This window comes from Lissotriton vulgaris, chromosome 2_1 (genome assembly GCF_964263255.1).
Source record: "Lissotriton vulgaris chromosome 2_1, aLisVul1.2, whole genome shotgun sequence".
Lineage (NCBI taxonomy): Eukaryota > Metazoa > Chordata > Amphibia > Caudata > Salamandridae > Lissotriton > Lissotriton vulgaris.
In genome coordinates this window covers 920,760,738-920,786,803 of record NC_141687.1, presented here as the reverse complement: position 1 = coordinate 920,786,803, position 26,066 = coordinate 920,760,738, and the positions used below count along the sequence as shown (strand labels likewise).

The 26,066-nt window shown below is 43.4% G+C and overlaps 1 protein-coding gene across 1 annotated transcript in view; it reads left to right on the top strand.

The window, feature by feature from the left end:
* The window catches only part of RSPO1 (R-spondin 1), a 381,570-nt gene that overhangs the window by 238,422 nt on the left and 117,082 nt on the right, over nt 1-26,066 (top strand). The window contains exon 3 of the mRNA XM_086958739.1: nt 3,893-4,084. Coding sequence (XP_086814865.1) covers nt 3,893-4,084 — 192 coding nt within the window. The remainder of the gene's footprint in view (nt 1-3,892; nt 4,085-26,066) is intronic.

Genomic DNA, 26,066 nt, shown 5'->3' with positions numbered 1-26,066 from the left:
AAAGGCACCCAGTTATCAATCTTTGAAAATTCAAGGAGTGGTTGATCTATTGCCACTTCAAAATGGAAGGGATTCACATTCTGATGGGCATTCTACACCCTACAGATTGGATGGGCAGATTAGATCTAAAAGATCTCACAATCCAGATCTTTTCCCCGCACAGGCATTTCCTTCAGTTCATCTGGGAGCAACACACTTATGAGTTTGATTTCCTGCCCTCTGTCTCATCCGTGCCTTTGGACTTTACCAAGATTTTAAAGCCAGCCATGAAACATCTGTGATCCTAGCGGATTCGGCTGACTATCTACCTGGACGACATCTTCATTATGAATCTGGGCAGGGAGAAACTCTGGTCACATCTTCAGACAACAGTGCAACTGTTGGAAAGCCAGGGGTTTGTCATCAACGTGAAAACGTCACTTTTGACATCTTCTCAAACTACTACTTTTCAAGGGTTTGTCATAGATTCCTGGCAGGCTACTCTGAGCCTTCTAACAAAAAAGGTGGCAAAGTCAGGCAAGAGCTCCGCAAGACACTCACAAAAGAACGGACCTCCTTGAGGCAAGTAGCTCGTCTGGTGGGCATTCTCTCCTTGTTGATTCAAGCCATCTTTCAAGGCTCCCTACACTACAGTGCCCTTTAACGTATGAAGGATCAACATCTTAGATAGGGTACAATGTATACGGACACTGTTCCATTGACAGAAGAGGTCAAGGAAGAAATTAGATGGTGGTTCACGCTCATGGAGGCGTGGAATGAGAGAACAATGTTTGTTCATGCCCGGATATCATTATCAAGTCAGACGCCAGCAAGGAGGTCTTGGGTGCTTGCTGCAGCGAGTTATCGACAGGAGGAAAGTGGTCCTCTACAGACAATAGTTATATATCAACTGTCTAGAATTTTTGGTAGGCTCTTTTGCAGTACGCTGTTGGACCAGAGAGACGACACAATGTTGCATGTCGTTGAAGATGGACAACGTGTCCACTGTCCGTTATATCAGTCAGGTAGGCGGCACCCGCTTGAGAGGCTTGGTGGAGTTGGCCAACAGTTTTGCCACTTTTGCCCAGACCGGAACATCTCATTAGTCGTGGAACATCTCCCCAGCAAGGCAAACGTTGTGGCGTATTGGAATTCCAGGTATCTCCAAGACTCGAGCATGTGCTAGCTTCATCCTCAGATTTTCAAAACCATGAATGGGAGATGGGGTCCATTTTCAGTGGTCTCACAGCTGGATCACTAGTTGGAGAGATTCCTCAGCTGGAGACATGACTACACTGCAAGGGCGACTGATGAGTTTCTTCAAGATTAGAGCCAGGAGAGGGGCTACAGGTGTCCCCCATTCTCAATGATCAAACATCTGTCAGCACAGGCGAGGTACCAACTGGCGGATCTGGTAGTGATAACCCTAACTTGGAGATTGCAAGTATTGTATCCAGTTCTTCTGGAACTTTCTTAGGCTTCTCCAATCTTTCTCCTCCTAGACTCAGATCTTCTCTTGGATCCTCCGAGGAATCCTCATCTCCTGGTATCCCAAAGCCACTTATCTTTAATGGCATAGCAGATTACTGGGAATGATGGAGAGTCCCAGGACTTTTGCAAGAAGCTCAAGGCCACTTATCAAAAGCATGGGCACATTGCAACACCAAAATATCACACAGCATGGTCAAAATGGTTGGGTTGGTGTCTCCAGAGTACCTTAGATCCCATGGGATCAGGAGTTGTTTCAGTTATGAATGTCTTGGCTTACCTGGCAACCAAAGGTATGCCTTAGCGATCAGTGAATACTTTTCGTTCAGGTATATCGGCTGGTCATCCTCCTATTGGCTTCTTGATTGGGGAACATCCCTTATTCAGGAAACGTATGAGGGGCATCAGCTTTTCCCTTCTACCAGAGCTGAAGTATTCAACTCTGTGGGATGTGAATGCTGTTTGCAACCTTTTCCTCTTTTGGAGGAGTAATAAATACCTTTCCAGGAAGGAACATTCTGGAAAACTGGTTATGCCTTATCTTGTGCAGGAGAGTCTTTGACATTAAAGCACAAGTAGAGTGTTTACCACAGAAGGGGTTACTGTTCATGTGTCTAGACACACAAAGTAAGACTCATGTTTAATCTCTTACCCGGGATTTGATGATCACCCAAAGTTGGTTGTTTAGAGGTGCATCAAGGCATATGAGGCAATGACTGAGGAGTTCAGACCTCCTGGTGAATGACAACTCCTCATTGCTTTACGAAAACTGTTCCGTGCAGTCTCCTTCCCTACCATTGCTAGATGAGTTTGATGGATGATGCAGGATGCTGGAATTGATATTTCAAAATGTGGTGCTCATTCTGCTTGAAAAACCATGACGTTGAAAGCCTTCTCCCTGGGGGCTAGATTGGTGGTCATTTTAAATTCGGCAAGTCGGTCCTCAAACACTACCCTCAAAAGGTTTTACTTTAAACCTTTGCTAGATATGGCCTCCCTCATGGTCAGGAAGCTTTGAACAAGCATAATCCTCGCCTCCGATCCTCATATAGAATGAACATTTTCCCAGCAATCGTAACGGAAAGTTTCAATTCTGTTAAGGATACAGAGGATAGGATTATCCCACCATGGACCTACTCCACACAGACCTGATATAGGGGTTAAGAAAACACTTTCATGAACACTATATAGTAGCAAATATTACTTTTTTATGAAATGGGTGATTAGTTGTTTCTGATACGCTAACATGAACAGCAGTAAAGTCATGGTATATTATGTGTTGTATATACATGCAAGGGAATTATCAGAGATCAGTTTCATTTCTGAACATTTTTGATTTTTCTCCAGAAAATGATTCAGGCAAGTAGGAATGACTTCGGAGGAAGATTTGTCCTTGCTCTTGCGAAGAAAGAGGGGGTGTGAACACAATTGAAGGGCTATAATGGGACTTACCTTATGGTGATTGGGCATGGTTTTGTTGGTTCTCTTTCCCGAAGGTTCATGGGAAAGGTTGTTTTGAGTTCATAATGTGAAATGGCTGGCTGCTGTACAAATAAAGGGAAGAGAGTAAGCATAATCCTCACCTCCGTGTCCCTAACAGAATTGAAACTTTCAGTCACGATAGCAACACAAAATGTCATCGTAAAATGTAACATTACTTAAGCTGCAGTTTACTCTTCTGAATTTTCAAGTGGCTTCATATAGATATTTAGCAAAGTCATGATAGAGGAACGCAAACCTAATTTCACCCTAACTGAACTCTATTGTTTTCACAAAATGTCCAGGTTTTTGATAATGATATTCTTTCTGGTAAATTAATTAATGTGTCTTGATAATGTATGGTCAACCACTTGAGTATCACCAGACAATCCACCTTTGAATGGCGATCTTGTTTGTTGGTACACGTTGATACACTAAATGCACCTCAACCATGGCTTCCACCTTAGCTAATGAGTCATGTCTGCTGCTTCATGGTACACAGCCCCTGACTGTCCCAATCGAACATGCACGGCATAAAGCCAACACCTAGAAGATTGAGTTTTTTTGTCTGATTGCATAAATCTGTCCAGCATTCCCTGTTCATCTCCACCAGTGATTTTACTGGGCATAGATATGCACCCGGAAAAGCTGGATCTGGTGATTTAAAATCCAGTCATTTTAGGTCTGGAAACACCAGACCGCTCATTGGAGGCCTGTGCAGTAGCCCATCCCCAGGCACTTCACCCCAGGATATCACCCTGGGAAATTCATAATAAGGCCTTAAACGCACAATGAAAAGTGCAAGTGATAAATTCAGTTAAAAACAGGAGCCAATAAATGTAGTGTAAGTGTCCTGTTCACGTATATTTTACCTATCTTTTTTACTTTTAAGAAAGTTTGACAATATCCATTATTTGTGTCATTCATCTGTGTTTTTGGTTTGCAGGAAGCACAGAAGTGAGCCCGTCTTGTGCGAAAGGCTGTGACTCCTGTTCAGAATCCAACGGTTGTGTGAAGTGCTCCCCCAAACTCTTCATTCTCCTGGAGAGAAATGATATAAAACAGACCGGGATCTGCTTAGCCTCTTGTCCGGTGGGATATTATGGGATGCGCGGACCAGACAGGAACGAGTGCACTAGTAAGTGAAAGAGTGGATTCTTGTACACTATAAAGACCCGAAGCTTGCTGGTACCATGATGTAGGTATCAAGACTATGGTTATCATTACTAGTTAATGTTTGCACAGGGATCGGAATTACGAGTTGTGCAAAAATGATTGAACTCTTGTAGATTTCCCCTGATAAAACCTGTTAACCCCTTCAGTGCTCATGACAAGGTCAACTCGTCATGGGTTTTACCTGCGCTGTGCTTATGACGAGTTGACCTTGTCATGAAACTATAGTATTCAAAGAATGTCAGCACAGGACGGGAAAACCCCCTAGCAGCCAAGTGTATGAATTTAATACCCTAAAAAAGGCATAACCTATGGTATTTGGTCTGTCTTGTAAACTGATTCTGCAGGTTATGCTTCATTTTCATATTAAAACTCAGAATTGGGGTATATGGTAAATACCTAACCTCGGGTTAATAGAATGTACCACATGTGGTAAACACCCCATCCTATTCTAACCAGCTTGTAGTGTGCATCTTACCATAACCTATCACCACCAACATGTAATATTGGCCTTAGATTCAATGGACATACCCACTATATCTATGGAAATATAAAGTAAACTGACCAAGTCTCGCTAAATTTATACAAGAATAGAAAGGATTGGGAAATTGACTGGCATCAATTTATAGAAAAATACAAACTTCACTAGATGATCTTCAATCAAAACAGAATTTAATGGAGTAACTGTAGTGGCAATGTATTGAGAGACAATATATATATAGATATATAAATAGAGATATATATATGTGTATGTATATATATATATATATATAGATATATATATATATATATTTATATATATATATATATACATATACATATATATATATATATATATATATATATATATATATATATATATATATATATATATATATATATATATATATGTTTCTTCAAACTACATATATATATTTATATATATATATATAATTTAAAAAAAAATTCACTGAAAAAAACATAGGTTTCAGGGCCGTTCTAGTTAGAAATGAGCATTTAAAAAACCTTAGAAATTCACTGAAAAAAACCACAGGTTTTAGGGACATTATAGTTAGTTGAACATTTCACTCGTACAAAACCAGAGAAATTCGGCCGTTATAGTTAGTTAAGCCAACTATAACTTACACCCCCACAATGCACTGCTGCTGACGTCACATATTACATCATTCATGACATGGTCAGTGACATCACTGATGACATCTCAAATGACATCACTGATGACATCATCCAGTAACTATGTGTTTCGGTAAAGTTTAAATATGTTTTATATATATATATATATATATATATATTTATGTGCCAAAGTGTGTTGAAGAATGAGTGGGTATATAAGTGTCTGAATAGATGATTTAGTTGGTGCGTGACTGACTGTATAAGTGAATGATTAAATGTGTCTTACTGAATGTATGGGTTAGTGACTAAACTGTGTGAATGTCTGTATCAGTCTGTCAGTTGGTGTGTAAGCAGCTGCATGGGTTGCTGAGTAGCTACATGAGTGTCAATATGGGTTATTGAATGGTTGTCTGAGTATCTGTATGGGTGCCTGAGTACCTATGTGGGAGGGTGGGTGGGGGGTATGACTCTGTGCATAGTCGTGTGAGTGGGTGATTCACTGGGTGTATGAGTTCAAGAGTGCATTCATGAAGGGCTATACAGGTGGGTGAGTGTGTGTAAATGTGTGTTGGTAAGTGAATGGATATCTCAGGAGTACATGTGTGAGTAACTACATATGTGAAAGGTAGTATATGTGAGTGGTGGAGTATATAAATGACTATATATGGCGTGAGTGATTATGAGAGTGGCTGTATGAGTGAGTGTGTGCTTGAATCAGTGATTGTATAAGAGAGTAAGAATATGTTAGTATCTATATGAATAAGTGAGGTGGTGTGCGTATAACTGTATAGGTGAGTAAATGGGTGTGTGAATTATTCTTTGCATGACTGACTAGGTGTATGAGTAACTCTATGGATGAGTGGTGGTGTGTGAGTGTCTGTACAGGTGTATGAGTGCAAATGGTAGTACTGTATTGATGAGTGACTACATGTATGAGTGACTGTATGGGTGAATGAGTGGATGTATATATAGACCTAGGAATCAGTGAGTGGGTATGTAGTAACTGTTATTGGTGTGTCTATAATTTTGAAAATGGTAGTCTGTATTTTAGAGTGGGTGAATCAGAGGTTATATTAGGGTGTGAGGAGCAGCATCAGATGATCACGTGGATAATATCATCAGTGATGTCGTTTGAGATGTCGTCAGTAATGTCACTGACCATGTCATGAATTATGTAACATGTGAAGTCATCAGCAGTGCATAGCGGGGGTGCGAGTTATAGTTAGCTTAACTAACTTTAACAGCCGAATTTCTCTGGTCTTGTACAAGTGAAGTGTCCAACTAACTAGAACATCCCTGAAACCTGTGGTTTTTCAGTGAATTTTAAAGGTTTTTTAAATGCTAATTACTAATTATAAAGTCCCTGAAATCTATGATTTTTTTAGTGAATTCCTAAGGTTTTTTTAAATGCTAATTTCTAACTATGCCTACAGAGGTAGGACATGTGCAGAAAGAGGTAGAAAGGCGCAGAAAGAGGCAAGAGAAATCCTGAAAGAGGCAACATAAGCCCAAAAAGGCAAAGAAAAGTGCAGAAAGAAGCAAGAGATATGCAGAAAGAACCAACAGAGGTGTAGAAAGAGGCCTTGTTGCAAAGTCACCAAGTGCCCCCAACTTTTTGCTGTCTGGTACTGGTGGTAACTGACTCTGACTAACCAGTCCCGGAGCCAGTGCTATGCTGAAAGACACTTAGAATACAGTGAGAAAACCTACATATACTAGGGTACACTATGGTTTGGGGTAACCCTGTGATTTGTATAACCTCTCCTGTAAGGACCTAGTACATAATAGGGCAGGGGGATTAAAACTACCTCTAAGTCAGAAGTGCAAGAAGAGGTAAGAGAAGTACAGAAAGAAGTACGAGAGGTACACAAAGAGGTAAGATAAGAGAGGTACAGAAAGAGGCAGGAGGGGTACAGAAAGAAGGAAGAAAAGTGCAGAAAGATGCAAGAGAATTACTAAAGAAGCAACAGAGGTGTGAAAAGAAGCAAGAGAAGTGCAGAAAGAGGAAAGTGAGGTCGAGAGAGAAGCAAGAGAAGTGCAGAAAGAACCAACAGAGGTGCAAATAAAGGCAAGAGCGTTGCAGAAAGAGGCAAGAGAGGTGCAGGAAGACACAAGAGAGGTGCAGAAACAAACAAGAGAAGTACAGAAAGAGGCAAGAGAATTGCTGAAAGAAGCAACAGAGGTATAAAAAGAAGCAAGAGAAGTACATAAAGAGGCAAGTGGGGTGTAAAAAGGGGCATGAGAGCTGCAGAAAATGACAAGATACCGCAGAAAGAGGCAAGAAGAATACAAAAATAGAAGAAGGGGGTTAGTAAGAAGCAAGAGAGGTGCAGAAAGAAGATACAGTGGTACAGAAGGAGGCAAGAGAACTGCAGAAAGAGGCAAGAAAGTTGCAGAAACAGGAAAAAGAGGTGCAGACAGAGGCAAGAGAGGTACAGAAAGTGGAAAGAGGGGTGCAGAAAAAGGCAAAAGGGGTGCAAAAATTTGGAAGAGAGGTGGCAAAAGAAGCAAGAGCAGACGAAAGAAACCAAGAGAAGTACAGAAAGAGGCAAGAGGGGTGCAGAAAGAAGCAAGGGGAGTAACAGAGGTGTACAAAGAGGCAAAAGGGATGCAGAAAGAGGGAAGAGAGGTGTAGAAAGAGGCAAGAGAGTTGCACAAAGAGGGAAGCAAGGTGCAAAAAGAGGCAAGAGGGATGCAGCAACATAGGTACAGAAAAAAGAAAGAGAAGTGCAGTAAGAAGCAACAGAGATGCAGACAGAGGCAAGAGGGGTGTAAAAAGCGGCAACAGAAGTGCAGAAAGAAGCAACAGAGGTGCAGAAAGAGGCAAGGGAAGTGCAGAAAGAGGCAAGAGAGGTGCAGAAACAGGCAGGAGATGTGCAGAAATAGGGAACAGGGGTACATAAAGAGGCAAAAGGGATGAAGAAAGAGGTTAGAAGGGTGCAGAAAGAGGCAACAGAGATGCAGAAAGAGGCAAGAGAGGTGCAGAAAGTGCAAGAGATGAGCAGAACGAGGCAAAAGAAGTTCTGGAAATAAAGAAAGGTGCAAAAAGAAGCAACAGAAATGCAGAAAGAGGCAAGAGAGGCGCAGAAAAAAGCAAGAGTGATTTACACACCATAATTGCCAATTTAATACCCACATTTAGCAATAAGAGACAGGTTACCATTCTAGGTTCTCACACGACCTTCCACCATGCTGTAACACTTGTCGCTGCATTTTTGGTAACGTTTAAGCTGTTTGAGCTAGAAACAAGGTTTTGTTTGTTCAAATCTGCAGATTATGCAGCAGATGAAGGATTATGTGGTAAATGCGTAAAATGTATAATTGTGCAAAAGTCGGTGCAGTCAAACAGTCACATAATTCCAGTGGCCCTGCTTAAACCTCTGAGTAGGTCCAGAAGTGCTCCTCAGTGGTTCCTTCTTTTTTTTTGTCTTATTGAGTTTAGAGTTTAGCTTCTACGGAAACGAAGAAGACTAAACCTGAGGGTATACCTCCACAACACAGACTATCATACCACACACTTATTCTCATAACATATAATCCTACTCTACATCATTCCTACATACTAAATACCACATACTTTCTATCCACATAATTTCACTGCACAACATACCACATAATTCCGCTACATACAACCTACATCCACTCCACTACAAGAAACATTAGTAAAAAACTTTTACATTTATAAAGCCAATAGCTCTAACTCTAGCAAATGTGAAACCTGTTACATTGCAAATGTTTCTTCAACTGGTAGTCACGTTTGTAGAGTGGTGGAGAAAGGGGGCTAGGCCTCCAAGCAGCGCTCAGGAATTCTGCTTCGTAGGACTTACAGGAGGTACCGGGAGGGCTTCTTGGCCCCCAAAGTCCCTATAGAGGAAAGTGGACTTCATCCCCCAACGCGTAGTGTGCCAGGAGGTGTATTTGCAGAGTGGTGGAGAAAGGGAGGGTGTGGCCTCCGAAGACCTCTTAGCAATCCCACTGTGTGGGACTTACTGGAGGTAACAGGAGGGGTAGTTGGCCCCCAAGGACAACCTTGGGGCCAACTACCCATCCGATAACCTCCAGTAAGTCCCACACAGCAGCATTGGTAAGTACTCATAGCAGGACGCGCCCCCTTTAACCACCAGTCTGCAAATGCGGTGCCCTGCACACTCATGGATGGAGAGTGAAGCCCCCTTCACTGCTGGGGGTGGGTAGGGGCCAACTAGCCTACCTGTTACCTCCATTAAGCCCCACACAGTGGGATTGCTGAGAGGTGAACACAGGCCACGCTTTCTTTGTCCACCACTCTGCAAACGCACTTCCTGGCATGCTCTTGGTTGGGGAAGGAAGTCCTCTTACCTTCTGAGGGTCCCTGGGGGCCAACTAGCCCTCCTGTTACCTCCAGTAAGCCCCACACAGCTAGATTGCTGAGAGTGGTCCGAGGCCATGCCCCCTTTTTACACCACTCTGCAAACGCGCTGCCTGGCGCACTGCTGCTTGGGGATGAAGTCCACTTCAGTCCTGAGGTCCTCAGGACACTAAAGGACCTTATCACCCCACCAGCAGTGCGCCAAGAGGCGCGTTGCAGAGTGGTGTAAAAATGGGCATGGCCTTGGAACACCTCTCAGCACCTCCACTGTGTGGGGATTACTGGAGTAACCTGGTGGTCTAGTTGGCCCCTGAGGACCCTTAAGATCGAAGGGGACTTAATCCGAAATTCAGAACGTGCCAGTAGGACCATTTGCACAGTGGTGCAGGGAGGGGGCGGGGCCTATGGTGAGATGCCGGCTTTTCCTTTTTTATAATATTTTTAGAAGGGGGGCTGTGTGGCCCTCCTTCTTTTAGTATTTTTTTGGCCCTGGGGACCCCATCCCTCAGAGCCTGAACATTTTTTATTTAAAAAAAAACAGGAATGGAGCCGCATGTCCCCCCTTCCCTGGACCACTATTGGCAGAGTGCAGTGCGAACTGCAGTTTGTGCTTGTATTCCTGCCGCTCGGGTAGAGATTCTACCCGAGCTGCAGCTCGCGCTCGCGAACTTACAGTTGGCGATCGCAAAATTACCGTTGGGGATCGCGACAGGTAAAAAACTCTACTGCACATTGTAAAGCAGAGTTTTCTGCACTCCGCGAGCTTCGCAGAGTGCAGAAAACTCTGCAAACTCAGCGAACGGAGTGAAGTTCACCACCCAGGCCTAGATCCCATCCCTGGCCTCATTTTTATATATATATTTTTCTTTTACCAGGGCTCCGCTGGGCAACTTCTGACCAAGGGGACCCCATCCCCCTCGGCCTTGGCTAATTTTTTTTTGACAGAGGCGGACCACGGGCCCCCCTCCCCATGGCCACTTTTAACTTTGGGGACCCCATCTTCCGAGGCCCGTCATTATCTTTTTTTTAAAAATATAATGAAAAGGGAGTGAGCCCACTGGCCCCCCTCCTGGGCCGCTTCTTGCCCTGGGGACCCCAACCCCTGGGGCCTGGCCAGACAATGGGGACCACAGGGGGAGCCCCAATGCCCCCGCGGTCCCAGCCAGCTCCCCGCCTCCTCCGGGAGCTGGAATTGCTTTTGGGCAAGGGTAGCTGCTAACATGCAGGGAGGTGGCGGTCCCTGGGTCTGCAGGGGGTGTGAGGCCCCCCACACAATTAAAGTCAAAAGCCCTGGGGAGGTGCTGGTCCCCGGGGCTCCGGGGGGGGCACGTGCTCCCCGTATATTATAAATAAAGCCCCGGGAGTTGGCGGTCCCCGCTCCAGTGTTACATATTGCCCCGGTACCTGGCCTACCAGGGGGCTTTAAGAAAACAAAGTGCGGAAAACTGGATTTGGGCACCCAGGGCGACTCTGGCCTTAAATGTTTTAAAAAAAGCTTTTTCTGGGCCTGGGGGTCCCTGTGGGACCCCCTGAGAAGGACAAGGGGTTCAGGGGGTTTCTACCCTACCCCATTTTCTTCATTTTTAACTTTTCTTTTCCTTCCTGGTTGGCAGCCAATCAGAATGAAGCTCTTGCTTGGGAGGGCTCGATAATCCTCCTTGTTGCTCAGATATGTCAATTTTGATTTTTTGTATTTCTCAACAACTACTGAACAAAAGTCCACCATTTAAAAAAAAGCACGCTTTAAAGACCAAGACCTACCATTTTGCAAAATCTGGTGTAATTCCGTTGAGCAGTCGGGCTGAAGCTATGTCTAAAGTTCCAAAGGAAATTAACTTGGGGAAAAGGTGTTTCGGAACCCCCCTTTTTTCTCGCCCCCCGCTGTACGAATCACCCCAAAATTTTAAAGACAGGAGCTGACTTGACTGAACCATTAGTTTTGAAAATTTTGCGAAGATTCGTTAAACGGCGCCAAAGATATTGACAAAAGATAAAACGCTTTATGAATAGAAACAAGGTCCTAACTATAACTACCTACTGGCGACCGTAGTCTAAGTTCCCTGTTTCTTCCACGTTCATGTATTGGAGCATGGTCAAGACAGTAAACTTTCAGTAGATTTCTGTTACTCTGATGGAAACAGGCAAAGTGCCTGGCTTCAGGGTAGGTTGCGTAAGTTCTTTCAATGGCCCTAGCACGTTCTGCAATCCTACGTTTAGTAGGGTGTATAGTGCTACCTATATATTGTAGATTGCACGGACAGACCAAACTATGCATGCAGAAAGGTGTGGTGCAAATTAAAAAAAATTGTGATCTTTTTAGGGCCCACTATACCTGATATTTGGTATGTTAAAGTTTTGACACTGTTCCTACAGGCTTTGCACTTTGTGCATGGAAAGAATCCAGTCACATTATTTATTCTAGGAGTGTAAGGGATTGAATCCAAATGACTCTGAACTAATGAATCTTTTAGAGAACGACATCGTCTATATGTCTTTTTGGGATGGTCAGCAATATCATGCCCAATCACAGAGTCAGATTTCAGAATGTGCTATTTGCTTGTCAACACGTGTTACAGCCTTTTCGAATCTCTTGTAAAGGTGGTGATAAATCTAAAGGTATTAATTTGTTCATCACCTCGTTGTGGCCTGTCTGTTAGAAGACAGTGTCTAGGAATTTTATTCGCTTTCTCAAGATTCTTCAGGAGTAGTTGGTTCGAATACCCATGTTTCTTAAATCATTCAATAGCATCATTTGCTGTGTCTATAAAGTCACTGTTTTGAGAACAGTTTCTTTTAAGTCACAGCAGTTCTCCATATAGGATGCTATTTTTTAGGGGTTTAGGGTGACTACTGCTGGCTTCAAGTATCAAATTCCCTGCTGTTTCTTTTCTAAACAGGGATGTACAGATTTGGCCGTCCCTGATGAAAACTTTTAAATCCAGAAAAGTGAGCTCTGTGCTGCTAATCTGTCCACTATAGTGTAGGTTGATTGTGTTTGTGTTGAGCTTCTGTATGTATAATTCTGCCTCAGTTTGTGTGCCCTTCCAAAAGAGAAACAGGTCATCAATGTATCAATACCATCCAATGACCAATGCTATCCACTGGTTATTGTCTTTGGTCCAGGCCGCCTGCTTCTCACAACACCCTACGAACAAGTTCACATAGCTCGGGGCGAAGCAGGTGCCCATCGCCGTGCCCTTGATCTGTCTAAAATGCTGTCGCTGAAAGAGAAAGATGTTGTTAGTCAGGCAGAACCTTAAAAGTCAATTAGCATTGCATTCTGTTCCATGAATTTCAGCGATCTTCCCTTTAGAAAGTATTTCATTGTATTGATACCGTCTTCATGTGATATAGATGTGTATAGACTGGTTTCATCTAAAACAATCATACACATATCTGGTTCCCAAGTGATGTTAGAAATTATATGGATAAAATCTGTCGTATCACGGATATAAGACGGCAACATTTTTACAAAATCAATCAAAAAGAAATCCAGATACTGGGACATAGCTTCTGTCAGTCTGCCTTTGGATGAAATGATTGGCCGGTGTTGTTATTGAGTTCTTATGTATTTTGGGTAGAATGTAAAATGTTGGAGTCACTGGATGTTGACAGTTCAAAATGTTAAATTCGTTTGCATCAATCATTCCATTGTTCAACCATTTTTCAATATTTTTATGATACTCAAGAATACTTCTGCTGTACTCCTCCTTAGTGATTTTACTATAACAAGAGGTATCCGATAACTGCCTTAAAGCCTCAGTGTAGTAAAAGTCCTGTGTCATGAGCACAATGTTCCCTCTTTTATCTGAAGGTTTGCACATTATTTTGGGGTCTGCCTGTATGTTCTCTAGGGCTTGTCTTTGTTCAGTAGTGAGGTTAGCATGTAATCCTTTGAATTTAGCAGATTTGGTTGTCCTCATTTATAACAGTTTTTTTTTCTACTGCTTCTTCAAATGTTTGAATGGTGTCAAACGGTGTATTTGCTATAAATACCGATCTTGGTCTAAACTTAGTTTTCGATTTTTTTGTACAATACTAATGCTTTCAACATTCGCAATAGAATTACCTTCTTCCTCATGGCGGCTATCAATTGATTGACTTGTCAATATTTGTAATGTCTGCAGAACTTCACCAGACAAGTTATCCTGCCACCATAGCTCTATTGTCACCTTGGTTTTGTACATTTTTAATTTTAAAGAATTTGAAAGAAATACAGGTCGATTCTTGTTTGGGTAAATTCAAAGTTCTGAGTTGGACAAAAGGTTAGTCCTTTCTTGAGTACTGTTTCTTCAGTTTTTGTCACTTTGAGAGGTGTTAAATTGAGGATGGTTAAATCTTCCACTAATTGTACCTTCTTGTTCCGCTCTTGCTGCGTGTTTGTGAGGCCACTCCTTGGTTTACATCTGCAGAAGCCCCCTCTTCGCATTTTTCCAGTCTTCTTTCGGGGGGTTTGCCCCTGCTGCCCCTTTGCCATTTCTGCCTCATGAGCTGGAACTCCTTGCGAAAATGGGATTTCATTAAGTGTGGCCCACTTGGTGCTGCTCTTTCATCTCCCAACTGTTCGTTATCTGTAGTGACATCGGATTCTCTTTGTTCTCTCTGTTCAATGATCTTTTTGTTGGCGCTAGTTCTAAGCACTTTGGGGGTGCATCAAACTTTCGTGCAAAGGTCAGGACTCTCACCTGCTCGTATTCATGGGCATCTCTATTGAATTTGGTTTGTTTGCCCTGCCTGATTTTGTCCTCATATGCCAAGAGGCGTTTTTTTATTGTTTCCCTCAGTTCATCCCTCGGTCATGAATCCAAATCTTGGGAAACCAACAATTCCAATTCCTCTATTTCTTTCAGATATTTCTCTCTGTCACTCCACACAAATTTTATTAATACTTTCAACATGCCTACCGACACATCCGATGCGTAGGATGCCCATTCATCGAGCAGCTGCGTGTCGGGGTTTTCATAGGCAGGAATTGTATAAATGTGTAAACGGCGTGGTATATGTTGCACCTCAATATAGTTTTGAAGAGAGGTGGCTTCCCACAACTTGCGGATTTCGCATTCAAACAGTTGTTCAAGTTTACCAAATTGGGTTTTCAAAGTTCCCTGTGCACTAATCGCGGCAGTGCTATGGATGCAATGTCGTGTGGTGCCCTTCTTAAAGATATATATATATATATATATATATATATATATATATATATATATATATATATATATATATATTTTTTTTTTTTTTTTACGCAGTCTGTCGGGGGTGAAGGGGGTTTGAAATAAACAATTTTATAACTGGATACCCGTGTGCTTGCTGTTTATCGACCGGACGGGTTGATTTGTGCTGATATATATATATATATATATATATATATATATATTTTTTTTTTATTTATTTATTTTTTTTCACTGAAAAAACCATAGGTTTTACAGACGTTATAGTTAGGAATTAGCATTTAAAAACCTTAGAAATTCACAAAAAAAACATAGTTTTCAGGGACGTTATAGTTAGTTGGAAATTTCACTCATATAAAACGATAGAAATTCCCCTGTTATAGTTAGCTGAGCTAATTATAACTCGTGCCCCGCAATGCACTGCTGAAGAAGTCACTTATTACATCATTCATGACATGGTCAGTGACATCACTGATGCGGACAGCAGGGTTCACATATTGAATTCAGCCTTGATTTATTAATTGCACAGAGAACTGTACTCTATGTTGTCGGATTTTGTCAAGAAGAAGTAACAAAAAGCATTCCTCGATGTCTATGCTAACTACTGCCTTCGATCTACACTGCAGACAGCAGGGTTCACAAATTGAATTCAGCCTTGATTTATTAATTGCACAGAGAACTGTACTCTATGTCCTCGGATTTTGTCAAGAAGAAGTGACAAAAAGCATTTCTCGAAGTCTAAGCTAACTACTGCCTTCTATCTACACTGCGGACAGCAGGTTTCGCAACTTGAATTCAGCCTTGATTTAATGATTGCAAAGAGAACTGTACTCTATGTCCTCGGATATTGTCAAGAAGAAGAGACAAAAATAATTCCTCGATGTCTATGCTAACTACTTCCTTTCGATCTACACTGTGGACAGCATTGAATTCTGCTTTGATTTATTAATTGCAGAAAGAATTTTACTCTATGTCCTCGGATGTTGTCAAGAACAAGTAACAAAAAGCATTCCTTGATGTCTATGCTAACTACTGCCTTCGATCTACACTGCAGACAGCAGGGTTCACAATTCAGATGCAGTGGAGATTGCAGATGACGCAGTCCAGTTTGTAAGACACGTGCCCTGAGTCCTGAATGGCAGCGATCCCAACTTCTTTGCAGTGACACCAGTACCAGACTCCCTTTGATCAGTGAGGAATATTTGCATATGCAACGGCAGTGACACGTGGTGCCACTAACTCTCTTTAACATAAGCCGATTCCACATGTGTAACTGTCATGAGTCCTGAATCACACTGACCCGAAGTCTGCGGCAGCGACCACAGCACCACACTCCCTTCGAACAGTGAGGCATATTTCTATATGCAAGGCCAGCGACATGTAGTCCCACTAACCCTCTTTAACACCAGCCAATCCCACATGTGTAACTGAGTCCTGAATGCCAGCGACCCCAACTTTGTGGCAGCGACCACAGCAACTCACTCCCTTCGATTAGTGAGGAGTATTTACAGATTGAAGTCTGCCGACAAGTAGCGCCACTGAACCTACACTACGCAGGCCGGTGGGGCCACCAACATATGCACAAGGCTGTAGGCCCTTCCTCATTGCTACCTCTGACCTACACTACGGTCAGCAGGCCTCACAATTCAGATACAGTCCTGATTCCACATGACGCAGTCCAGTAGGCAAGACACATTGCTCCCAGTGCGACCCCTCCACATCAAGGATCATCACAGGCTCAGACACTCTCAATGCTTCTGGTACCACTAACCCTATTTAACACAAACAAATCCCACATGTGTAATTGTGTCCTGAGTCCTGAGTCCTGAACGGCAGTGACCCCAACATAGTGGCAGCAACCACAGCACCAGACTCCATTCAGTCTTATTTATTGTTCTTTTCTTTAAATAATTTTTTTTATATGTAAATCTTTACAAGAGTAAGATTCTTCTATGTCCAACCAAACAGGGATACTTCTGGGCCCAAGAACGTTATTGCGGGTATGTTGGTAATGTTGGAAGAGGGTATGTTACCTGCTAATTTGGGGAGAGGGAGCCTCAAAGGGGTATCACTCACAGAAAGAACTCTGATATGTTTTCACAAATGCCTCGGACTGATGCCAACTGACGGACTGAATCACAAAATGGTTTTTCAATACTTATGTAGTGTGAGTTATGAACATTTTGGACCCAGGCTCGCAGAGGGACAGCTGCGGCCCGTCCCCTCAACTCCAAGACGCAGTGCTACGAACTGTCCGCGTCATTGTGTCTATCCCTGCCCTGTTCTGTTGTACGCCACGCCACTCCGATTACATTCCGACGTTGGCCCCACATAGCTACCTGTCGCAGGCGTACTCACTGTTGGCGTGCAGGTCAGCGGTATAGTTCTCAACATCTCACGGCCACTCCCTGAAGGCAAGTTTACACACACACTACACTCATCCGACACATGCGGCACAGGCCATGTGACCACACAAATATAATAGATCGACAACGTCACATCCTTTATTGGCGGTGATGACTAGCTGGCAAACACTCCACGGGTCTCAACTATAAAAAGTCCATGGAAAGTTGCACATAAGGTTAGTCGCACCCTCAGCTATATGGCCGTCAACGGCCTACGATCCCCTTGGCGCGACCTTCATACGCATACGATGAGTGCCACCCCAAACTCATGTGGCCATCTGGAGCCTACCACCACATGCCACAAACTTGAGTTCCACCGGCTTAGCAGCACCAAAGCCTGAGGTGCTCTCTGCCATTGACAACTCAGGACTCAGCGACATATGTGAGATATGCTGGGCCGCGGAGAAGCTCAAGTGGTCTCCACCATTCAGGACTCAGCGATATCTGTCAGATCCGCGAAGAAGCTGATGTGGTCTCCGCCATTTAGGACTCAGCGACATTTGTAAGATATGAGCACAATGTGATGTGGTCACTGCCTTTCAAGACTCAGGACTCAGCAACACATCTGAGATCGGTGGGGTTTTGACGGGCATGTGCAGTCCGCCCACTGCTGCACACTCCGATGGCACCAGATAATTATTTGCTAATCGATGCGCAGAGGCGACAGTCTCTCTCTCTCTCTATCTCTCTCTCTCTCTCTCACTTCCGTCTCTTCTCTCTCTCTCTCTCTCTCTCTCTCTCTCTCTCTCTCTCACTCTCTTCATTCCTTTCCTTCTATCTCTTTCTCCCTTCTCCCTTTCTCACTCCCTTTCTTTCCTTCCCTCTCTTTTTCTCACTGGCTTGTTTTTCCTTCTCTGTTTCTCTCTCTCAGTCCTTTGATATGCACTTTACACACGTTCTTGTTTTGTGCTTTATTTTCCAAGCTTTGTCATCGACATCCATGGTCCCCACAGGAATCTTCCACCTTGTTGTTTTCTGTTATATTTGTTAAATTTGACTATTGTTTATTTTGTATATATATATATTAATTTATGGTTTATATATTTTTATAAAAAAATAAAGTTTGACAAAAAAAATAATTATAAACCTTTTCGGTTGTTTTCTTAACTGCTGTGTGACTCTTTCTTGTTGTTATTACTGTTATTTGCTGGTATCCACCATGGTGTTAAATTTTGGAGCACTTATCGCGGGAATACTGTTGATCTCTACAGTTTGCACCAACTTCTGAATATTGTTTTAGATTTATCTCAACTTTACTTGCATTAAAGTGCTAATAATGAAATGCATAGTAGCCGTTCCCGTGCAAAAAGACGCGAGGTGCACCTTTGCGATTTATTCTAAATAATAAAATCCTGTACTAAATTGCACGGAGGTAGTGCCTGCGCTTACAGTGTACACACAAAATCAATGAAGAAATCTAAGGTATTTATATTGATTAGGAATTGTGCGTCAGGTGATGGATTGTGAGGGGATACACTGCTCAATCCGTATTTTGTTCTGCAGACAAAGTAATGACATCACAACTTTCACAACTGCAATGCGAAATTAGTTCCGCCGATAACCCACGTTACCACCAGGAATTTTACACCGGCTTTCTGCTGGTGTTAAGCAGGATGACTACCTGCAGCATGAAAAGAAACACAGCGAAGAGACACACACAAACACCCACAGGTGCCATAGAGTCAATGAGAACGATACGGGGATACCCATGAGGGCCACAAGACTCATCTTAACAATAGCAGGACCACCAACACCCCCCAAACCCACATCTGAACAAGTGTGTCTGTGTGGTCATTGTGTTAGCATGATAAGCAAATGCCCTGCAACATCAAAGTGTGGAAGCTAGTGGGAGGGAGGAGCAGCTGTTTGGTAACGTAACACACAGTGAACCCGCCCATGTGCCACGTGCTGGGCATCTCCTCCATGATGATCATGGTTGCTCACATCCCACAACACCCATGACTGACCTTTGTACACATCCTGAATGAATGCAGTGTGGTTTTCACTTCTATGCTTGTTCAGTGGTGTGATGTTGCCGGGTTGTGTTATTGTGTTCGATTTTAGATTCCGAATGAATTTCCAGATTCATGCCCTTATATAGGTATAATTCGCATTGCCCTTCTATAGGCATAGAAATCCAGTCCTTATTTAGGTATAGTCCATGCTACCCAAATACAGGCATGGCTACTTCCATCCGTTCATCTACGTCACAACGATTTCTTGGAAAACCAGACTCTTAAGCCGTTAGGGACTTCCCCTTGCTTGAATATTGATTTCTCCAAGAACTCATTATTATGCATGAAGATCTATTCCTTAGGGGTTCATTCATGACGTTCATATGCCCGACTATAAGTGAAAGCTGGCTTTCCTAAACACCTTCAAGGTATAAATATACCTTCACATGCTATGGCAAAGTACGGTGTGGTTCGGTGCAGTTTGACTACCTACTTGCACGACGCGCTCGCTACAGCAAGAAAGCCAACTCTCCAGCTGACGCACTGACCAAAAAGCTGTCATCCTCCTGCAGAGAATCCAGCTCCAGTGCTTTCCGACTCTCCTTGCGGGGTGTTGGGAAATAGAGTCCAGAGACAGAGATACCAACCTCTCTCATTCTAAGGTATGGAGATGATTTGAACCTTGAGAAACCTTTGGCAATTCTTGGCAAAACTAAACCTTTGCTAAAGACAAACACCTACTTCTTCCCTTGCACTAGACTTAGGTTAGGTATACTGGGGTAGGCGTATTTTAGAAGCACCAGTTGAGTATTTTAGCTGGTGTTATTTATGTATGTATTTTTACATGCATTAGCAACGGACAACGCTATTACAGTGTTATTTTATATTACTTTTTACGCTGTACACATTATACTTCTCATTCTGTCTAACGATTGTAGAAGTTCACCTCTCTTGCATGAGAAAAAAGACTGTTCAATAAACACTTTTATTGAAACGCCCGTCTCTCTATTTCTGTGCAAACTCTGTAGAAACGAAGCATGTGCGATCGACTGAGTGAAATAGCTATGTATTGTTTCCACAACTCTGAAGATATTATTCTGGTTCTAGGGGAAACAAAGTTGTCATGTTTATGCGGTTGTCAGAAACTAATCCCTTCTTGTTTACTCAAGAAAGTTTCTAGTGACCTCCGAGTTAGATGGCAAACACAATTAAGTTTAATATACTCGATAGAGACATAATTACCTCAGTCCTATGTCAAATCTATCCTGTATATTATTACAATGCGTAGAGCCTATTGGGAATATAGGAACTACACTACATGGTGCCCAATGGTTTGGTAAGGCACTAATTTAACACTAGATTCTGGAGTAACTCAGTCGTGCGTTCTCAGAGACCCCTTTTCCGTGATACTCCAATAGATGTCTGGATTGGGTAAAAGGATAATATCCGCCATAGCTGAGCAGGACGAAAAACCCTATGTATTAGCTTTTTGGTTTGTTCAACGTTGAAGGATACAGTGTTTCAAAATAATGTACACCTTATCTTTGTTTCCTTGAAACGTGCTCTGCAAATTTCATTAAACAATGTCGAATAACGGCAACAACACCGAAACCGGTGGAGCTGTGGCTGATCCAGCCGATGCAGTTTTTAATTTTACAGGATTCCAAGAAACAGATAAGGATGCTATATCCATTCCTCTAAATTTAAGGAAAGCCATCACTATACAACTTATAAAACATGGCCTAACATCAAGAGGCGGTAGGGCAGTTTTTGTGATAGAGGCACACGAATATCACCAGACAGAGGTATTCTATTCATGGATAGTCTCCCTGAAGCAAATCCAATAACACATGTGTTTCACTTCTACAAAGAAGATGATCCACTGGAGGAATACATTCCTTTCAAGGATATTTGAATTCCACTCACATACCAGGAGCATGAGCTCTTGTTTAAAGGCACCCTAAAACATCTAAATCACAGTACCAGGCTTGGTCCACTAGGTAGACCAGGAGCAACATGGCCGGTTTTAGCCAGCTATTCACCACATCCTGGCATTAATGACATGGCATATGTTAACTTACTAGCTCAACTCAAAGAGTTAATCAAAATCTGTAGACAATTGGTTCAATATGTCATGCTGACTCTCACAGTCCAACCTACAATTGTTATTCCCCAACAAATTCTCACCAAGGGAATACACTAAAAATTACACCACAGACTTTGCACTCAGTCAAAGGTAAATTACCTGCAAAACGTGAACAAATTCCATTCTGGATAGCTCAAAAAATTACTCAAATAAAAGCAGCATTTCCTAATACTAGCCCTCATGAGAAACACAGGATTTTTTACAATCTGTTTACCAGTGGAGATCACACCACATCTGGAGGAATGCACCACTTGGGGTACAGTCTTTGCTGCAATCTACACTAAAACACATGGTGTTCCGTCTATGGCAGTGTGGGAGAGCGGGTTTGATAAACAAGCAAGGAGGCTGTATGTATTTACGAAAAGGAAGGTTTATATTGTCAAAAGTAGAAGTGATAGGTGGTTCAGGTTGTTTTTCTTCCAGTTCTTCTCCCGATGTATCTTGAATTGAGCTTGAGCTTGATGGGGATCCCGAGGGTGATGTTCCCGGCTCCTCTTCCTTGTTTCCAAGGTGATCTCCCCGGAGGCTCGTAGGATGGAAAAGGAGGGAGCCGTCAGATAGGGATTCTGATTATGTACAATTGATTTTATACCCGTCATCACACCTTCTAGTGTTGGGCTTGCTTCTCTTGTGCTGGTTTAGGGTAGGGTATGGGTTATTATTAAGAGCCTATGGATTTTGGGGTAGTGCTAGGTGCAAAACGGACTGTGGTGCAAATGCCACCAAAATCAAAGGAAGTAGTTCAGCGAGGATAAATGAGAAGTGCCCCTTGGTTGGGATGTCACAGGGCTCCTCACAGGGCTCACAACACACAGACTTTGTACAGCAAGACTTCCCGCCCCTTACCCGTAACCCACCCCGTTTTCCCTACCCGCCTCCCTTAACCCCACTCCCTGGTCCCTCAAGCCGCTTTCACTCACCGGCTCCATTGCAACTCTCCAGAGTTGCGGCCGCTCCCCAGCATCCTACGGAGGGCACCACCAATCCTCGCCCCAGTCTTGTCTGGTTCCACGTCTTCTCCTTGCGGTCCTGTGTCTTCTCCTTGTGGTCCTGTGTCTTCTCCTTTTGGTCCTGCATCTTCTCCTTTCTTGATGTCCTTGTTCCTGGGTCCTCCTCCCATTGTCCACTCACAGGGTCCGTCCTCGTTCCTCTGCTCTCCCAACTTTCTTCCTGTTGCCAGAGCGCCACCGGTCTGAAACGCCTCCCCTTGAATTCCGTCTGCTTTCATTGGATCGTGGTGAGTGCTTTCGGAGTCATTCCTTCCCACTTCCGGGTCTCCATCGGCATGTCGACGTCTCACTGTAAACAGACAGGAGAGGGGTATGGTTTTTGGAGTACCCCGACAGAGTTCTGGCCGTTGAGGGAATCCTGTTTTGGAAAGTCCTCCCACAGCAACACCCGAGTGAGTCCTTCCTGCGCTTCCCGCATTTTCTCACATCCCCTTTCCCTTGCTGTCCTTCTACTTGGGTTTTGGTTTTGGGGAAATCTAGACAAATAATCCACATTCCCTTGTTCGGTCCCTTTCCTGTGCTTGGTTTGGAATCGGTATGGTTGTAGTGAGAGAAACCATCGGAGGACTCGCATTGTGACCTTTATTCCTGGCTAGCCATTCTAGGGGGGCATGATCAGTAAACAGGGTGAATTCCCGACCTTCCAGACAATAACATAAGGATTCTATGGCCCATTTAATGGCTAGGGCTTCCTTTTCTATTGTAGCATAATTTTTTTTCTCTGGGAAAGAGTTTGCGGCTGATGTATAGTTTTGGTCTTTCTCCTTGGGGTGTCTCCTGTGACAAGACAGCCCCTAGACCCTGATCCGAGCATCTGTCGTGTCTGTCTGAAGTATAAAGGGAAGGGAATAATCGGGACTAGTCAAGACAGTATCTGAGGACAATGAATTTTTCAAGGATTCAAAGGACTGTATCACATGTGAGGGAGGGGATCTCAATAGCTCTTCGGTTTTGGGATTTTTTTTAGCAGATTAGTCAAGGGGCTGCCATTTGGGAGAACCCGGGGATAAACAGCCGATAATAGCCAAGTAACCCAAGGAAAGCCAGTAGATCTTTTTTACTTCTGGGTAAAGGTATTTGTGACATGGCAGTCATTTTAGAGGCCTTGGTCTTATGACCCCTTCCCCTAATAAATATCCAATTTACTGAACAGTCTGGGCGGCCAGGTGGCTTTTGGCTGGATTTTTCTTCAGACCGTGTAGCCCTAAGGTCTGTATTACTCGAGAGAGATGTAACAGGTCCTGTTCCCAAGTATCACTGTAAATGATTATATCGTCAATATTTGCACCTGCATATTCCTCATGGGGTTGTAACACCACATTCATGGCCCACTGAAATGTTGCGGGTGCCCCGGGTAATCTAAAAGGCCGCACTTTGAACTGATATAACCCATCTGGGGTAGAAAAGGCTGTTTTTTCTCTATCCTGTTTTTGGAGGGGTACCTGCCAATAGCCATTGCATAAATCCAAAGTGCTGATATACTTAGCTCAGCCAATCCTCTGCACCATGTAATCCACCCTGGGAAGGGGGTAGGTGTCAAATTCTGATATTTTATTGGCTTCACTGAAGTCGATACAAAATCGCACTGATCCATCTGGCTTTGGCACAAGCAAAATGGGTGAATTCCACTCACTCACAGATGGTTCAATGATATCCATGTGCAACATCTTTTGTATTTCTTCTCTTATGGTCTGGCAACGAGCTTCAGGAATACGGTAAGGTCTCAGCCGGACCCGTTTTCCCGGAGGGGTTTTTATAGACTGCTCAATAAGCGTAGTTCTACCCGGAGAGGTTGAAAAGGTATCCGCAAGGGGTTGTAATACTTGGGATAGGCCATCTCTTAGCATCAGCGGCAGATCAGGATCAATACATTGGTCAAACAAGGGAGTCTGAGCTTCCACAATGCTTACAGATACCGGCAAGGGTCCCTCCCATTTTTTAAGCAAATTAACATGATATATTTGGGAGATGTGTTTAGCTGGATCTGTTTCAATGCGGTAGGTTACAGGATTCACCCGTTCAACGATCCTGCAAGGGCCCTGCCACTGTCGCAATAACTTCTGGTCAGAGGAAGCCATCATAAGCAATACAGAATACCCCCCTTGGAAAGACCTCTCTTTGGTTCCTTTGTCATATTGCCCTTTTTGTGACTTCTGGGAATCCTCCAGGTTAATCCGAACAATAGCCCTCAACACTCAAGTATATATACAAGTTGGACACATATTCAGTCAGAGGTTTGTTATTATTTGGTTCTGTTTCCCATCTTTCTTGAGCCATATATAATAAGGTGCGAGGTTTATGCCCATATAGTAATTCGAAAGGTGAGTACCCTGTACTTTTTTGTGCCTTACACCTGATAGCAAATAAAGCCAGGGTCAGCATATCTTCCCATTTCCGTGATTCCAAGACAAACAGTTTCCTGAGTGTGGTTTTGATGGTGGCATTATACCTTTCAACCAACCCATCTGTTTGTGGGTGGTAGGCAGCTGTTCTGATTTGTTTGATTCCTAATTGGGTACAGACCTGTTTCATCAATCTGGACACGAAGGGCGTCCACTGATCGGTCAGGATCTCCTTTGGGAATCCTACCCTTGAAAAGACATCAATCATGGCTTTGGATATGTTAGCGGCATCAGGCCGACGTAGGGGTATTGCCTCGGGAAATCGTGTAGCATAATCCACTATAACAAGTACATACCGACACCCACTACGGGAAGGCAACAAAGGTCCTATTATATCCATGCCTATGCAGCGGAATGGTTTGTCAATGATAGGGAGTGGCTGTAACGGGACTTGGGATGGATGGTATCTGCTGTTTCTTTGACATACTGGACATTCCCTACAGTATCGCTTGACTTGTTGGTATACCCCTGGCCAATAGAACCGCTCTAGAATCATTTTCTCTGTCTTATCTGCCCGAAAATGCCCTCCTAATAAGTGACTATGGGCAAGATACAATACTTTTTTCCCTGAAAGGACCTGGAATCAGTAATTGGGATTTCTGAGCAGGATTCTCTTTTCTATATAACAAACCATTGTTCCTAAAGAAGTAAGGACCTAGGTGTTGTGGGTCTTCACCCTTGAGGGCCTTATTCCAAGCTTTTTGTAGCACTGGATCTTCTCGCTGAGCAGCGTGGAAACGTCTATCTGTTTCCCAAGGGTTTTCATCTTGTACAATTGGTAACCCCAACGTGTCTTTCCCACTTTCGGCTCTCCTTTGTTTTCGGCTCTTTCTAGCTTTCGCTGGGGGCCACTCTTTGTCCTTATCCTGGGAAAAAGGGGCTGAAGACAACCATTCTTCTTCTGAGGGACTGGTGCCATGTAACAACTGAGACAATGTAGGATAATCATTCCCCAGTATAGCTTGTTCGGGCAAGCGGGGTATTAGGCCAACTGTTAAGGTGGTTCCTGGATCGTGGGGATGTTGTATTTGTACTTGGGTGGTGGGACAGGACCAGATAGCCATGGTCCTGTCTATTGGTCCAACATTATTGCCCAGGTCTTGGGGCCGTATTACACTGTGTAAACACCCTGTGTCTGCCAGCGCAGTTACTGGATGAGCATTCACTGACACTGTACACCTATATGGGGGTAATTTCCTTTCTGATGGAGAGCAATAATAATTTCGGGCCACCCCTATTTCCATTGGTTCCTCCTTCTGAGGACAGAACTGGGCGATGTGTCCCATCCCTCCACATTGGAAACACTAATGACCCATAGGTGGGGTCAAATGAGAGGGGTAACTGGTACAACATCCCTTTTGTATCTCCTGTGCTCTATTGTAGGCACTGGCAATCTCAAC